The following is a 14,773-nucleotide window of genomic DNA, read 5'->3' on the forward strand; positions in this document are numbered from 1 at the left end:
TACGGGGTACGATGATCCTGGATCGTCGCGTGCGTCTCTGATGTTGTGATGCGCTGAGGATGTGTACTGAAAACCGATCCAATCACCGTAGACTGGAACTCTGAGTTAGTAGCAAACGACTGAATTCCATCTAGGGTATTCAAAAGACTCATAAACTGCATTTCTAAGAGTCAACATGGATTGATCTATGGTTAATCAGTACAATTACGGTGAGCTTGCGCAGCTGTTTCTACCTAAAGGTCTATCAATTCGTCGCCGAAAGAAAGGGTACCTACTTTACATTGAACAAGCCCGACTCGTTTCTACCATCGCCTCGAACCATGTTCATCCACAGACTTACAACCATTCTCTTAGACAACCTTGAAACTTAAACATGACGCATAAGCTGGTGGGATATGTAATCATCCCGAGCGGTCATGATGCAGGTTGAGCACACTCTCGGCCGGTACGGGATTGTGGACGACAGCCGCCCGGCGGGCCGTCGGTAACACCCATCCACCCGATATTCATCATGACTTGGGAAGCCAAACCCTGAAGACTCCCCATGTCTTCCAATCTGGGAACGTTACCAAAATTTTGGAAAAGAATCCTTGGAATCCATGAATCATGGTTACAGTTACACACGGTTAGACCGAGACCTTTTGAGTTGGTGTTACAGTCTCACAGACTCCGAACATCCGGAAGCGGAGTCGCAAGTATGACGATACGCACGCAAAGATAAGCCTTCAATTGCAGAGGTACCCCTCTAGATATTGCTATAGAAGAAAAGCCATAGCTCAAGAAGCATCGAAGGAAAAGTCCGCGCCTTTGGCATTTGGGGTGAGACATGGGCGACGATGCAAACCTTGATCTGAGTCTAAAGTCAAGTCTGAAGCCAGTCAGCTTAGCGAAGATACACGCGGGAAAGGCGACACCGATAGACACCAATACGTAAACGTCTTCCGCGATCCATTGACCTTGGCGCCTCCGATCTTGAGAGCTTAAAGCCTTTTACCATGATTCTTCCTTCTCCTTCCACAGCGGCATCTCCCGCAGCGACAAGATCATAATTGATCCTGTCCTCGTGTCCACGACATGCCGAAGTCGACTGCCTCCAACGCCCGCTCCGCCTTTGTTTGTGCCCCGGCCCGTGGCGTGGCGATCCCGGATCTAAACGTTCGCCACATGGCTGTGCACGCGTAGGCCGCCGCAAAGGAGAGGACAGAGGCGCTTCAGGTGTGGTTCCACGGAGTTTGGCTTGATGATTGGAACTCCAAAGCTGTAAGGTTACGGAGATAGAGAGCACACGTGGATGGATGTCGATTGTGTCTCAGATTCTACAACACGCTGCATTCATCTTGCGATAGGAGAATGAGGTGCATAGCAGTGACTTTGGCATTAATGGTGGCTTTTATGGTAATAGTAAATTACAAATTGGTATGGGAAACTCATGCAGACTGGGGATATCATCGCAGGAAAAAGGAAAGTGAAAACAACCAATGCCGTGTCCTGCTTCGTGTCTTCCAAAATCATACCACGACCTTCATGGTGCGGAAGTACTTCTTAACCCGTGACGACAGCGTTGACGATGATTGAAATGTCTCAACCGTCTCCCCAGAGTCCTCAGAGTCCAGTGAGTACCTCCTCTCCTTGACGAACTTGGGCCACGTGTTGGTGAGGACGAGGTACTTGATGCTCGACTCCGCGTCGTCGAAGACAGCAGCGTTGAAAGCCTCGGGGATCTCGCCCCAGTACTGCACCCGGTCCGCAATGGGGTCTCCGCTGCCATCTCGTGATACGCAGCTCATCTCAGAGCCACCCGCTGTTGACTCAGGTCCACCCCAGCTATTATCCTCAAATGGTACCACAGGATCGCTGAAGCGCTCCGTTCGGTCGCCGTATAATATTCTAGCTGCGCCTTCGAAGACGCCTTCTAACCGCTTCAAGTCCTGTGATGCGATGTTGATCTGGAACTCGGCGTGGTAAGGGCTGATGAACTCGGTGTAGATGCGCAGGGCCCGGTTGAAACGTTCCCGTGAGATCTCGGCCGATCGATGTGATGATCCGGGGCTCTGAGGGATTGATGACTTCCATTCGGCAACGGCTGACAGGAATGCAATGTTCTCGCCGGAGAAGTCTCTGAGGGCAGAGAACTTGCGGAGGGGCTCGGGGTTCTTGTCCAAGACGTACTCGAGGGCGCCCATCGTGTAGACACTTTCTGCTTGGCTGGTGTCCTTTTCGAGCTGCGCAAGTGATTTCCAACTGACGGAAGCTTGGCTTCCGACTTTGGTCGATCCGGTGATGACAGAGTCTCTCCCGGCGCGGGACTTGTTCTTGGCTTCCCAAACAGCGATGGACTCGAGCGTTTCCTGTCTGAGAGTCTTATGCTTGACGACTTGCCAGCAGGGAATGAAGATTGCAAAGATTTCAATGAACGTGATGGAGAGGCAGATCCTAGGAGTAAGTCAACATCGAGCTCGGGAGGAAGAACGTGTCTATGCGTTGCTTCATATAACTTACCACTGCGGGGGGATGAAGTAGGCATTGACGGGCGCCATCGCTGGGACGTACAAGGCGACAAGCCACATAGGGGTAGCGTGAAGGCTGAACTCGTTAGTGTTGGCTCGGGGGGTTTGTCACGGAGAAGCGACAAAGCGCTAACCTGGATTTCAACTCACCTTGCGATAGAACATGCAATGGTCTGCAGACGCCACCCTTGAGTGTCCTGGATTCCACGTGATTTCCAGAGAATCACAGGTGCGACCAGCCAAGCCCAGAGGAACTGCCAAAATACAGAAGGCCACCATTCCCAGCCCCTACCCATCTCGACTTTTTGCTGCGCTGGAGTTCCCGTCACTTCAGTGCCGGGGATACCAAACGACGGGTGATATTTGCGCGAGACCAGATACATGACCACTGTTAGAAGAAGCTGATGATGAAGCACGTCAGCCATCAAGTGTCAACTGTCAAACATGCCCCACCATCTGACCCTGCATCAACTCACTTGCACAAGCATGCCCGTGCACACGACGGCTAGCATCTTGGTGGTGTAATCGAGCTTCCGGAACTTCCCCGTCAGGGTCTTGTCCGGCCCGTTGCCGGTGTCCAACTGTGAGTTGGACTGTGTGAGCGGCTTATCTGCATATTTCCGCTGCGCCTTGGCGATGTGGAGGAACCGGCTGTTGGAAGCGTGGAAAAGAGCAATGCCGAAGGGGAGGTAGAGGCCCATCACCCAAAACTCGGCGCCATCGGGGACGAACTGGCCGATGGCAAGCCCGATCTGCACCGAAAGCCAGTAGAGGTGGAGCATAGTGACAGCGCCAAACGACAAAGCCAGACCGCGGATCCTCAGAAAAGGCATTTTGCGGTTGACAAAGAGAAATGCCATGCCACAGAGCAAAAGCACTGTCCAAAACCCACCCCAGGCAAGCCAGAAGACCGCAACTGGCGCAGTATTGAACGAAGGCGCCGCTGCTGCGGCAGTTGGTGTAGGCGTGGCCTCTGCGCTTGACTCCATAATGACTGATCTCTGTCTCGTTGACTCAAGATCTGATAGTGATGTGCGAAGCTGCCGTCTGGCGAGCAGAAAAGGAGCGTAGGGAATAGAGCTATTTAGATATTCTCCATGCTTAAAATCCGAGGATGGTCTTGGTTATATGCTGGAATGCAGATGGGGCTGGAAAACAAGGTTCCTCGAGGAATGCGAAAGTGCTTTCCCAGTCACCCGTGATTCACCCGCCAGAAATCACTCTAGAAGACTTTGGGCGAACCCATCGTGCTTTTTCGAGGTAAGCCAAACGCGGTGGTGAGGCCGGCGCACCGTCGTGCAGATCCCTGTTTACGTCCACAATAGCGCTGGCCCTCGATGTCGATCACATCTCGAAAGTCTTTTCAACGCAGGGAGGATTTGAAGACGAGTTGAACGCCGAGTCCTGTCAGTTGCTGTTCTGAAAGGAAATGGCCAGCCTTCATGGCCCCGAGCTGGGGACCGTTGAAGTGAAACTGCAACGCAAGGGAGCGCGGCTGCATCCCCTCACAGGCGCCGCTCTCAGTAGGAGTGGGAGGGTGCAAGCAATAGTCGCGGTTTTAGACGATGGCTTCCAGTGTGGATCGTCGGTTGCATATGCAAAAGCAGGTCGCTAGCGCTAGTGTCAAGGGACGCCTCTCTTCCGGACGCTAATCAGGAGCCGGACTCTCGTAGAGCTGAGCCATGATGGCTAACGTTCTGTTTGGCCGTCGTCGCGGTTTTTTCTTGGGGCCCATGTCGCCTAGCGATTCAGCCAGTAGACGGTCCGTTGACCAGCGTAAGATCCGCAAGACGAAGCGTCATCGCAGATCTCTAAGCGGATCATTAGAGCCTTGGATAGTGTGAGGATCCATGAGTCGCTGAATCGGACCTGTCAAGAGAAAAACATTGCTTTATCTGAGATAACGCCGGCGCACGGTTCTCTTGATCTCGAGTTTGTCACTGCTGAACGAGAATGAGACAGTGACTGCAGACACGAATTGGTGTGATGAGTGTTAGGGCCCTGGCCAGCTGCGTGAAGTCTGGCCCATGGTCCGAATCTCACGATGTGTGCTGACTATGTCGAGGAACGAGCGCAGGGAGACTTCATGAGACTCACAGCCAACATAGAAGCTTCTGTTTCTGATTTCTGATACCGTGCAAGTGAGAGCCATCGGCCGACCAATCCAGAAAAAGGGAGGAAATCATCTATTCTGATACAGGTGGCTGCTCTGAATCCTATCCGCGAACCTCCACACGTGGCTCTGGATCACTCTCCCTTACAACAGCCAGCCCAAAGTTCCAACGTCATGTTGCTTTTTTGGTTAGGCGTCACTAGGTATTCACTTGCTTGCAACGTTGGCACCATGATAAGCCAGTTGAGAGGAGGATCCTGCAAGTGAGCCATCGTGAGAGGGCGCGGCGTTGCGCCGTTTTCTGGCCCGGTTGGTAAATTGCAACGGTATGCCTTCGGACCAACGTAAGCCTCATGCGTTCAAAGAAAGAACTGTGGTCCACGATAGACGCACGGAGAAAAATATCACGGATCTTGAATGCTTATCCGCGAAGAGGCGCACAGAAAGACAATGGATCTATCTGGAAAGCGAGATCACTCCTGTCGATCTATGAGGAATCCAACGCATGGGTTGGAAAGTTTCATAGGATATCTCTCGATGCCTTGCTTTATTGGATCACGAAGGCCCCAAGCGCTGAAGGCTAAAGGAGCCGTGGCGTCCCCATCGCGCGCTAGCTAGCGCGGACATGAACCTGCAGGTCCCCGGAGCGAAATGTTCGCCGGCTTTTGCCACCTCAACTTGAGAACTTTTCTGCAATTGTCGTGTTCAAGGATGCCAGTATGTGATCATGGCGGATAGTGTGAGTAACAGAAATGCCCAGGAGGAAGAAGTGAGTCGCCGTCCGGGGTACCGAGTTTGACTCGTGGCAGACAAAGGCACGGTGGGGTGACTAGGCCTCTCCACGCCCGGCAAAGCTATTGAGATCATGTAATATTACGGGTATCATCTAGTGCGGGTTGTCATCACAGCTCATCCAAAACAAAGCTTCTTCTGCCGCGGGTCGTCACTCGGCGGTCTCGCGGGTGGTCTGCCGCGTTTCTTTTCTCCACCGACCTTGACCTTTTTTACGTCCGGCGTCGTCGACCTCGAGAGCGGCGCAGGGGGCATGTCCTCGTGCACGGCTTCGCGAATGGTCTGTCTTGAGAGGCAGAGGTCGATGTGCTCGTTGAACTGCCGTTCATCCGGCGCTTGTGGGCGATTGCAAATTGGGCAATCCCACATCTCATCGTTGACGGGTGCGTATTCCCGCACAGGATTGGGTAGAATCTCCTTGCCGTGTCTCCTAGCTGGGCTTGGGTCGCTGTCGATGTTCGTACCATCGCTCTCGATGTCAACCGCTCGGAAACCCTCGTGATTGTCAAGCCCCAAAAGTGATTCTTCAGGCCACCGCTCCCAGCCGTCATCGTCAAGTTCACCGCTGGCTCCAGAGTGCACAAGCCTGGGAGCCTTCTCGGGTGATGCCAGGGCGTCAGGTCTTCGTGATCTGAAGCCAAAGAATGCCATCGTATCTGGCTTCTTCGTGCTGACAAGGTGGGTGCATCGTAGGCCCATTAGGCGCAGCATCATCCCCGGCATTTCCTCCTCCAACTTCGCCAAGATGGGAACGGAGAAATGATAAAGGTCGCCAGCCAGACATATTGCTCTTGGTAAGACGATTTGTCGCGTAAAGACCTCGTACGTGTGAAGCTTCACCTTGAGAACCAGCGTGCGACCCTTGACTTCTGCCCTCTTCATATCCTTCTCCAGCTCCTCCGCAGTCCACTTCAGCTTTTCTCTGAATAGCTGAGGATCAGACATATCTTTGAAAGTGCTCTCGGTACCGACACTCTTCCTCTCGTACTCCTCTGCCGGCTGGATTTTGGTGCGCCCCAGGCCAAGATAGACATTGATCAGGAATTCGTACGCCTTGTCGCCAAAGAGCGGTCGGAGAAATTGGCGATAAGGATAGATGCCTGCGCAAGTCTTGATACCAATTTCGGCCAATTGCCGCTCAAGCACACGACCAACACCATTGACTTTTCTGGGGGGAAGCTTCGCCATGAAACGCAAGATTTCGCCTCGATCATTTGGCAGAACAAACTGGCCGTTTGGCTTGTTCATGTTTGAACAGATCTTGGCAAGCTTCGCATTTGCTGCGATACCCGCTGACACTGTGATCTTGGTTCTCTCGTGGACCTCTCGCCGCATCTGCTCCACGGCTTCGGCCGGCTCGATTCCCTTATTCGTGCAGTATTCCGTGATATTCAAGTACGCCTCGTCAATACTCGCACTCTCGAATCGAGGGTCGTATTCGACTAGGATCTCGCGGACCTCGTGTGCCTTTGCAGTGTACTTCTCAAAGTTGAGCTTGAGCAGAACCAATTCGGGACATAGCTTCTTGGCGACGAACCCAGCCATCCCGCTCCGACATCCATACTTTCGCGCAACGTAGTTACACGTTGTCAGAACACCGCCGCCAACAGCGAAGGGGATATCTTTGAGTTCGGGCCGGTCTAGGAGTTCAACGGCAGCATAAAACGCATCGCAGTCGACATGCACGATGTATTGAGTCAGGTCTCGGGACATCTCCGATTGTGTGATGAGCTGGTCAGCGAGGCGAAGTTCTCGACTGAGGTCTTGCTTCTCGAGGTGGCGTTTCTTTTCGAGGATCTGTTCAATCTTTTTTGTCAAGGTTTTGTCGCGTTCTTCTTCACGATTGAAGAATTTTGATCCTTTCGAGGCATTGTAGATGATATCGGATACCTGGTAGGCCACTGTTAGGGAGATTGGCACCCCGCCATAGGGCAGGCTGGAGATATACCTTGGACTGATCGACAGCATCCTGACCAGCTTTTGTAAGAGATGGACCCAAGAGGGAGTATTTGAGGGTGTCATGCTCCGAATCCCCATGGGCATCTTCTGGCACCTCGTCGAGGGACGGCGGGGACGTCGCCGATGCCGTCATCGTGAAATGATGAACAACGTTGAGAGAGAAGCGTATGGAGATGCCGGAGCAACTATCGTGAAAGGCATGTCTCCTTAGTCAATGCCGTGTGTGTTGGTGGAGTATATTGCCGGTGCTGATAGTTTCACGTCACATGGGTGAGGATTGATGATGCCCCTCCACTCGCATGGCATTGATGGTTGCAAAGTGGCGACGCGTCGGATCCGTCTGGTTGCATTGTCAGCAAACTGGCGCGGGGTCACGTGGCGCGGATACGAGATCTTATTCAGTTAACCACTAAATGCATTGACTGGAGTCTTTCCTCCATTTTGTATCACATTAAACATTATTGCTATTATGCAGTACTCTAGCTCCTAACGCCGCTTCCGGCTGGCCACAATTGCCTGCCGCTGTCTTTTTTGACCATTCTTTTTGACTCAATGCCATCAACTCACTGTTACTCTAAGTTGAGCACGTGAAACTCTCAGCCTTCGACTGATCACCACCGCTGGTGAACTTTTGGGTTGACGGGTACGGGCAAATCGGCCTCTGTCTTAGGACTTCAGTAGTCGGATCAGTCGCGTTCTTCCACGTTGTTGCGATGAGCGAGTCCGGCGCGGCACCGCCGTCAACCCACTGCTGGAGCGCAAGAAGCGCATCGTGTGTCGCGTCGGAATAGCCTGGCACCGAGTAGTTGCCACCGCCGAGCAGCTGTTCCGCCTGTCCCGGTCCAGCGATGTACCAAGGCGCGTCGACGGTTGTGGTCTTGTGCTCCAGTCCTGGGAGGAAGAAGAGACGGAACCAAGCGCGAACGGCCTCGACGTCGCCGCCGGACTGCGCAACAACCTTGTCGTAGTAGACCTGCGATGCCTTAGCCGGAACATCAGCATCGGATAGGCCGTGGTACATGATGATCTTGCCGCCGAAGCTGGAGAACTTGGTTAGGTTGAAGGTGTTGACGTCTAGTTCACCGGGGTTCGTTTCGTTGGCGTACGCGGGGACAGTCTCGTTGTAGCTTGACCACGCCCACTCCGCGTCATTGAAGAGGAAATACTTCATGTAGCCGACGGCCACCTCGTTCGGCTCAGAACCATTACCGCCACCCAGCAGCGAACCCCATCCGTACTCGGAGGAGGGGCTGACGCCAGGGAAGACAGTTTCGTCGTTGACCTTGTAGTCAGCGTACAGCGCCTGAGCGACGGTGACTTGCTCAGCGGACAGACAAGCTGTCGCGTCCACACCATCTTTACCGCAGGTGAAGAGGTCATAGTTGATAGTGCAGTTGGCGGGGTCGCTGACGATGCTGTCCTCGACTCCGTCCGCTGCGTCGCACTGCTTTCTAACGGCATCGCCAATCACGGTGAACTTCTCGGCTGGGATATGCTTCGCATTATCGGTGGGCAGGTTGGTGATACCAATCGCGATCCTCCAGCTTTGCAAATGGCTCTGCCACCAAGCCGGGGCACCGATCAAGAGCGCCGAGTAGTCACGAGGGTACATCTCAGCAGCCTTGAGACCCTGTCGACCGCCGTCTGACGTGCCGGAGAAGTAAGACGCAGTAGGAGCCAGACCGTAGTACTTCTCAACAACTCTCTGAGCCAGTGCGAGAGAGTTGTGCAACGCCCTGTGTCCGTAGTCGAGCTTGGCTCCATTGTTGTTCAGCGCCCAGGTGAGGTTGCTCTGGGTAGAGTTGTGACCGGCATCGGTTCCAAGTGTGACGAAGCCGTACTTGACGCCGACGGCCATGGCCGGAGCGTTGACGCCTCCCGAAAAGCCATCATTCCCAACAGTAAGGATCTTGTTGTTCCACTCGTCTGGCAGGAACATGGCAAACTTGTACTCATTTCCTTCCGATGTCTTTGCGATGAAGCTCACGGCGCAGAGACTGGGCAAGTTCGTGACATTACCCGGGAAGGCGACGTTGCCCTCCTCGGAGAAGCCGTTGCCCGCATCGACCGACTCGACCGTTGAGATGGAGGCGTTGGCGTTGATCCAGTAGCTGATTAGCCTCGGGGTGCATGATGTTGAGTTCGTAGCAGCAACCTGCCGCAACGCGGCAAGCGCAATCGTGAGGGAAGCAGTCCACTTCATCTTTGATCTTTGGTCAAGGAATCCTTACGACGATGGAGCAACAGAGTCCTTGGCTTCCGCGGGCAAACCCCGCTATTTAAGATCCGCAACATTGGAATGAGTGATTTTGAAGATTTGTTGACCATGCTTCCATTTTGCCACATATCATCGCATCAAAAGCAGCCTCTGTTTACTTCTACACCTCTGTTTGCGGCTGGCGTCTCCGGCTCTCGGCGCTCATCTGACGATGGAAGTTGACATTCCTGCACGACCAATGAACTTGCCAGTCCTGAGACATCCTCTTTCCGCTCTCGGCTCCGTCCAATGAATGATCATGATCACTGCCCGAAATAATGCGCATCATGCCATGCGTTTTTCCGCTCGCGGCTATCTCTGCGCTAACATTAACTAGATTAAAGTTGTTGCTAGTACGAGCTACCAGAGGCCCGGATCGAGGGCATGTTCGTCAAACTGCGTCTTGCCGCAGGCAGTGAGGTGGTGGGGCTTGCTTCCTACCTGCGTCGGCTGGTTGACTGTTCAGATCACGAATCAACAAGAAGAACACGACGTATGCCTGAGGGAGGTTGGAAGAGCCATTGAATCAATGCTACGGGTTCTAAAGAGTGTAGGGGCCAGCACACGAACAACTGATCGAGCGACTTCCTGAAAACTCATTTGGGAAAGATTGCCAAGACCGTTGCGGGGAATGTCAACCGAGGAATGTAAGAGCAGCGCAGGTCCGGCGAGAATAAAGAATGAAGTCGGAAACAAGGAATCGCGAAGTAAGGTAACTCCAAAAGTATGAAGTCCACCACCAAGACTTGCCTTACCTACACGGCGCCTGTTTACCACCTTTTCTCATGCGGCAAGACTCATTGAGGTGACGCGATACATAGTCTGACCTTCCTAGTTCTTCCCCGCAGTCAGGGCACTTGTATGGTCCGTCGACTCTTACATGGTTGGTGTTTCGGTGACGAAGGAGGTCTTTCTTCTCCGCAAACTCGGCGGGGCATCGATCAGGAGTGGCTCTCGGCATGCTAAATAGACACTTGTATGGCTTTGTATGTGTTTTCATATGTTTGCTGTATCATTATTAGCTCTACTTCCATCCCAAACGCAGTACTGGGAACCCCACGACCTACTTGAGCCTGTGTTGTCTAGGGAAGCCTTTCCCACATTTGCTACATTCATACTTGGTTTCCTCCATTGTACGTTCAGCCAACATCATTGCTTCTTCGTCTTGTAACTTCCACTCTTCTGGAACCTGCGATGGTCGCACGTCGGGACAGTGACTCTCGTTCTGCGACCATCCACCCTCAGGAGTCTAATATCCTGAGGGTGCAGTTCCGGAAATGGGGACGAAGGGCATGGGGTTGTGTGAATCATCGGTTGATCCACCGAACATTGGGATGCCCAAGTGATGGCCCCTTTCCTGAAAAGGTAAATTCTCGGCATTCATATGGCTCCCGTCTTCGAAATGGAAATCCCCTTGGTCGACTTGTTCAAAGAGCTCGTACTCATGAGGGGCTTCTTGCGCGTAGTTGTTCATTGCGCCAATATCCAAGCTGACGCTGCCAAAAGTATGGACTACAACCTAATCAGCAATGCACCCCCCTCCATGTGCCGTTTGGACGACATAAAGCAACCAGGAAACGAAACGAAACTCACAGCGTTGTAAGCTACCACGACCGAGTGAGACGTCCTTAGAATTCGAGGAATGCAAAATCTTGTCCCCGCCATTCAGGCCCAGTTTTGCAGCAGCCTCGCACATTAGTTTCATCGACTCCGTTTCTTACACACCTGCACTGGCTTAAAGGGGTCACTCTGAGTTCCAAAATGATCATTTACAACTCAGAATGGACAGGGTGTGTAAAGCGCTGATTCATGTTATTGAAAAGGCTCGGCGAACGGCTCAAAATGACATAGGGCGGTACTGGGGTCTTGCTTTGTCCTGGAAGGATATGAAGGACTGAATGGGACAATTTCAAAGCAGGGCGTAAGTCTCACATGATATAGTCACAGAGTACGAATGATGAGAAATGCCCTGACGTTAGTTCTCCAATTTCCATTCACTATGAAAGGTAGCGCTGTTGGTTCGATAACATGACGAACAACTTACGCCATATAGCATCAGATAACCTATTAAGTTGAGGTACTGGTAGAAAGGCGTAGTATGGTGTTGGAAATGGTGAGGATAAACTCGCCGGCACTGGCTTGGAAGCCAGGCGTAGAGATCCAATCTTACGTGTCGAATAGTACCTAAAGCCTGACGCCAACCTCAGCACATTGTTCGCGCTTCCATCGGCCAATGGTCATGTCGAAGTGTGCATTAGAGCGGTCGGCCTCGGACCTTAGCTGTTAACTAGCTTCTGGCCAAAACACCTGAAGCCAATCATAATGCCGGTGGAGTTATGGGGTTTTCGGTGAGATGCGGCTTGGGGGCAGGCAAGGCGACCTCAAGTGTGGCCGGCAGACAAGCTAAGTGGTTGGAAGACACCGCACATCCAATGTTGGTGGTCTCGTTCTGCATTTTGATACATCAAACCGGCATGTTGCATCAAGGATCAAGTGCGATTGGATGTGTCCTCGGCTGTATTGGACTCAATGCTGCCGACTTCCTCTGCCTTTCTTTAGGCAACCGAGTGTTGGCGGAGTTCTGGCGGGTTAGGCTCCCATAAATGAAAGCGCTTGGGCTTTCGTTCTCAACGGTTTTGAAACTCATTTCCGCAAAATCTTTGGGGAAAGAAATCTGTGTTACGAAGTAGATTCTCCGTTGATTACTAGAACATGATACAGCCTAGGTACTGGGCTTGTCTACGATGGCAAGCAAGGAATCGATGTCGGGGAACCCGGCAGTTCCCCGTAGACAAGAACGTACGAGACTCTCCCTCATGATCCGAAACTAGTTTACTAATACCTGAATCGAAAGGAACCGTGGCGGTAGAAGGCATTGGTGTGATCGCTGTCAAACTTCGAGATAGGTTGGTTTGGTTGTACGAGGCTTTGGTCCTGCTATGTGGTCTTAATGAGGCCCGTAGAAGGATGCAGAATGGACAATATCGGCATGCTTCTGAAATGGGCGTACCCGACGGCAGCTCTCGAACAATTCTGGAGTTCTTTATCAACAAAGTGGCTCAAATCTGTGATAACCGACCATTCGGGTCCACGATCACATCCCTTGCCATCATTCAGAAGCCTGACAAGGTGCAATACATCTTTTCATCCAATCAGCGGAGCTCGGAAGATGCTCAATATGCAGCCACGACCATCCAAATCCTCCTTGACAAAATGGGTTCACGGAATCGCGTCGACGTTGGAGACGATGATAGGTCCCCGGTCTTTCGCGAACTTCTTCGCGACATACTCCTATTTCATAAGCAGCGAGTTACTCTGTATAAGTCGCGACTTAACCAATGACTGAATCAATGCATCAAAGAATTGCAGGCTAGGTCCTTGGACGCGGGTATGTTTCCCTTGACCAAGTCAGTGGCGTCTTTGGTGTTCAACTATTCAACTTGGTTGATCAAATAGTTGTTTCTCTAGGAGACCCTCTACTTGATGAGCTAGAATATCTCCAAGCTTTGACCAAGACCGAGGTGCCTTTGGATGGCAGTGAAGGGTGTAAGTCTGGTCTAGGCTTCCCTTGATGTTTGGAAGAGTAATGCTAAACCGGCCCCTTATTACAATGCAGTCGCTAGCAACGGTGAACACCTGATTTTAGCCGCAAACAACTTTCGCAAAAGTCTGATGTACGAATCGGTCATTGAAAGAGCCCGGGAAGGACGCTTCAACGAGTCCGAGCGCTGGTGTCAGCTACAGCACTTCATCGAACGGCTTTCTTCGTATCACGGTGCTATTCGGGCTATCATTTCCGGCCGCAGACGTCTTCACCCGGACCTGTTCGAAAATTTCGAAATAACATGGCTGCCGTCAAGTATACCCATGAACAATCCGATGGACACACTTCAAAGCCATATGGGTATGAAGACGCAACAAAAGAGGCGTTCGGCGGACAATATTATCAGGAAAATGATGGGAAACTCGGCGGACCGTGATACGACTCTCGAACAGGCCAAAACTCTTCAGGTCTGTGGCTTGGATGAGTCCATCATGCATCAGTGTCAAAGGACGTCTTTCAAACCCATAGTTCATTGCGAAATTTTGTTATTGCATTATCTGGATCAAGAATATTGCCGAAATCGCTATCACATCCCGTTCTTCGACGACGTCAAATTTATAGGCTGCAGTAAACCTACCTGCCGGCTGTGCGAATATTATTTCGCTGCTCATAATACAGATATCCAAGTTCGTCCCGGACACAAGAATGTCTACTCAAATTGGACTATCCCGAATCTTTTTGCCAACGACTTGGCAGAAGCGAATGAGAGAGACAGCCTGCTCGACAAGGTCGTCAGCAAGATTAGAGAGGATGCACTTCGCGCTTTGAGAGAGAAAATAACCGATGGCAAAAGATTTGACTCAGACACTCACTCATCTTACCCAACACATCAGTCGCTGGAAACCAATGGTCAGCCAAACATGGATGGGCTAGCGTCCGCATTGGGAGACTTAACTCTCGTTAACCCAGCCGACATGGACGATTTTCAATCCTTATCAGAAGAAAACCGGAGCATCTTCTTAGAAGCAGAGGGAAACGAGACAGATGAAGATGATTGGGCAGGCTATGGCCATGCTGAACATTCTGGTGGCGTGTCTCTTCAGGGTTGAGGAAGGCCTCGGTTGTTATCTACATATATATTTCCCTCCCTTTTTTCTTTTCCCATGCCTTACCGTTCGTTCTCTTGTGCGAGGGAATGCTATAGGTGGTAAGCATGCTTGATACTCATAAGTTTTCAAACATCGTCCATTCCTACTTATGCCTTTTGAAACCGCTGCCTGCTTCACATGTGAAGCATTTTCAAATATGCTGCGTGGTTTCTGTCAACAGCTGGATATGCGATGCATATACCACACTTCTTGAGGCACGACCAGAAGCGAGTCGTCCTCTTTTGTAGCATCCGCTTAGGTTGTGCAGCCTCTTTTGCCATTGTAATTGTATGAACGGACGGGCGTGAATGGACGGGTGTGAACCCCATTGCCCGAAGCAAGCAAGCAAGCAAACATCTGTAGCAAAATATCGAGCCTGGGGTGAGTGCTTTTGAGCGTTATTATGCCCTGAATCGAGAGAGCGCAACGGGTTTCTTAAGTTCCTTCGAAGGG

General features: G+C 51.8%; 5 protein-coding genes across 5 annotated transcripts; 1 reads left to right on the forward strand and 4 right to left on the reverse strand.

Moving 5' to 3' along the window:
- Positions 1 to 1,508: 1,508 nt before the first annotated feature.
- Positions 1,509 to 3,496, reverse strand: CABS01_07761 (uncharacterized protein; the record flags this gene model as incomplete). The annotated part of the gene is made up of 4 exons (XM_060541123.1): positions 1,509 to 2,433; positions 2,500 to 2,583; positions 2,658 to 2,908; positions 2,984 to 3,496. The coding sequence occupies 4 exons, from the start codon at positions 3,494 to 3,496 to the stop codon at positions 1,509 to 1,511; spliced, it is 1,773 nt and encodes a 590-aa protein (XP_060402623.1).
- Positions 3,497 to 5,529: 2,033 nt separating this feature from the next.
- Positions 5,530 to 9,574, reverse strand: CABS01_07762 (impB/mucB/samB family protein; the record flags this gene model as incomplete). The annotated part of the gene is made up of 3 exons (XM_060541124.1): positions 5,530 to 7,302; positions 7,361 to 7,574; positions 7,959 to 9,574. The coding sequence occupies 3 exons, from the start codon at positions 9,572 to 9,574 to the stop codon at positions 5,530 to 5,532; spliced, it is 3,603 nt and encodes a 1,200-aa protein (XP_060402624.1).
- An 805-nt stretch (positions 9,575 to 10,379) lies between these two features.
- Positions 10,380 to 10,781, reverse strand: CABS01_07763 (uncharacterized protein; the record flags this gene model as incomplete). The annotated part of the gene is made up of 2 exons (XM_060541125.1): positions 10,380 to 10,635; positions 10,696 to 10,781. The coding sequence occupies 2 exons, from the start codon at positions 10,779 to 10,781 to the stop codon at positions 10,380 to 10,382; spliced, it is 342 nt and encodes a 113-aa protein (XP_060402625.1).
- A 96-nt stretch (positions 10,782 to 10,877) lies between these two features.
- Positions 10,878 to 11,102, reverse strand: CABS01_07764 (uncharacterized protein; the record flags this gene model as incomplete). The annotated part of the gene is made up of 1 exon (XM_060541126.1): positions 10,878 to 11,102. One exon carries the CDS (start codon positions 11,100 to 11,102, stop codon positions 10,878 to 10,880), a length of 225 nt encoding a protein of 74 aa, XP_060402626.1.
- Positions 11,103 to 13,089: 1,987 nt separating this feature from the next.
- CABS01_07765 (uncharacterized protein) lies at positions 13,090 to 14,281 on the forward strand (the record flags this gene model as incomplete). The annotated part of the gene is made up of 2 exons (XM_060541127.1): positions 13,090 to 13,174; positions 13,245 to 14,281. Coding segments are annotated over 2 exons (1,122 nt in total), but the record flags the coding sequence as incomplete, so codon positions are not given.
- Positions 14,282 to 14,773: the final 492 nt, after the last annotated feature.

The sequence above is a fragment of the Colletotrichum abscissum genome (genome assembly GCF_030869225.1).
Source record: "Colletotrichum abscissum strain IMI 504890 chromosome Unknown Scaffold_17.1, whole genome shotgun sequence".
NCBI classification, from domain to species: domain Eukaryota; kingdom Fungi; phylum Ascomycota; class Sordariomycetes; order Glomerellales; family Glomerellaceae; genus Colletotrichum; species Colletotrichum abscissum.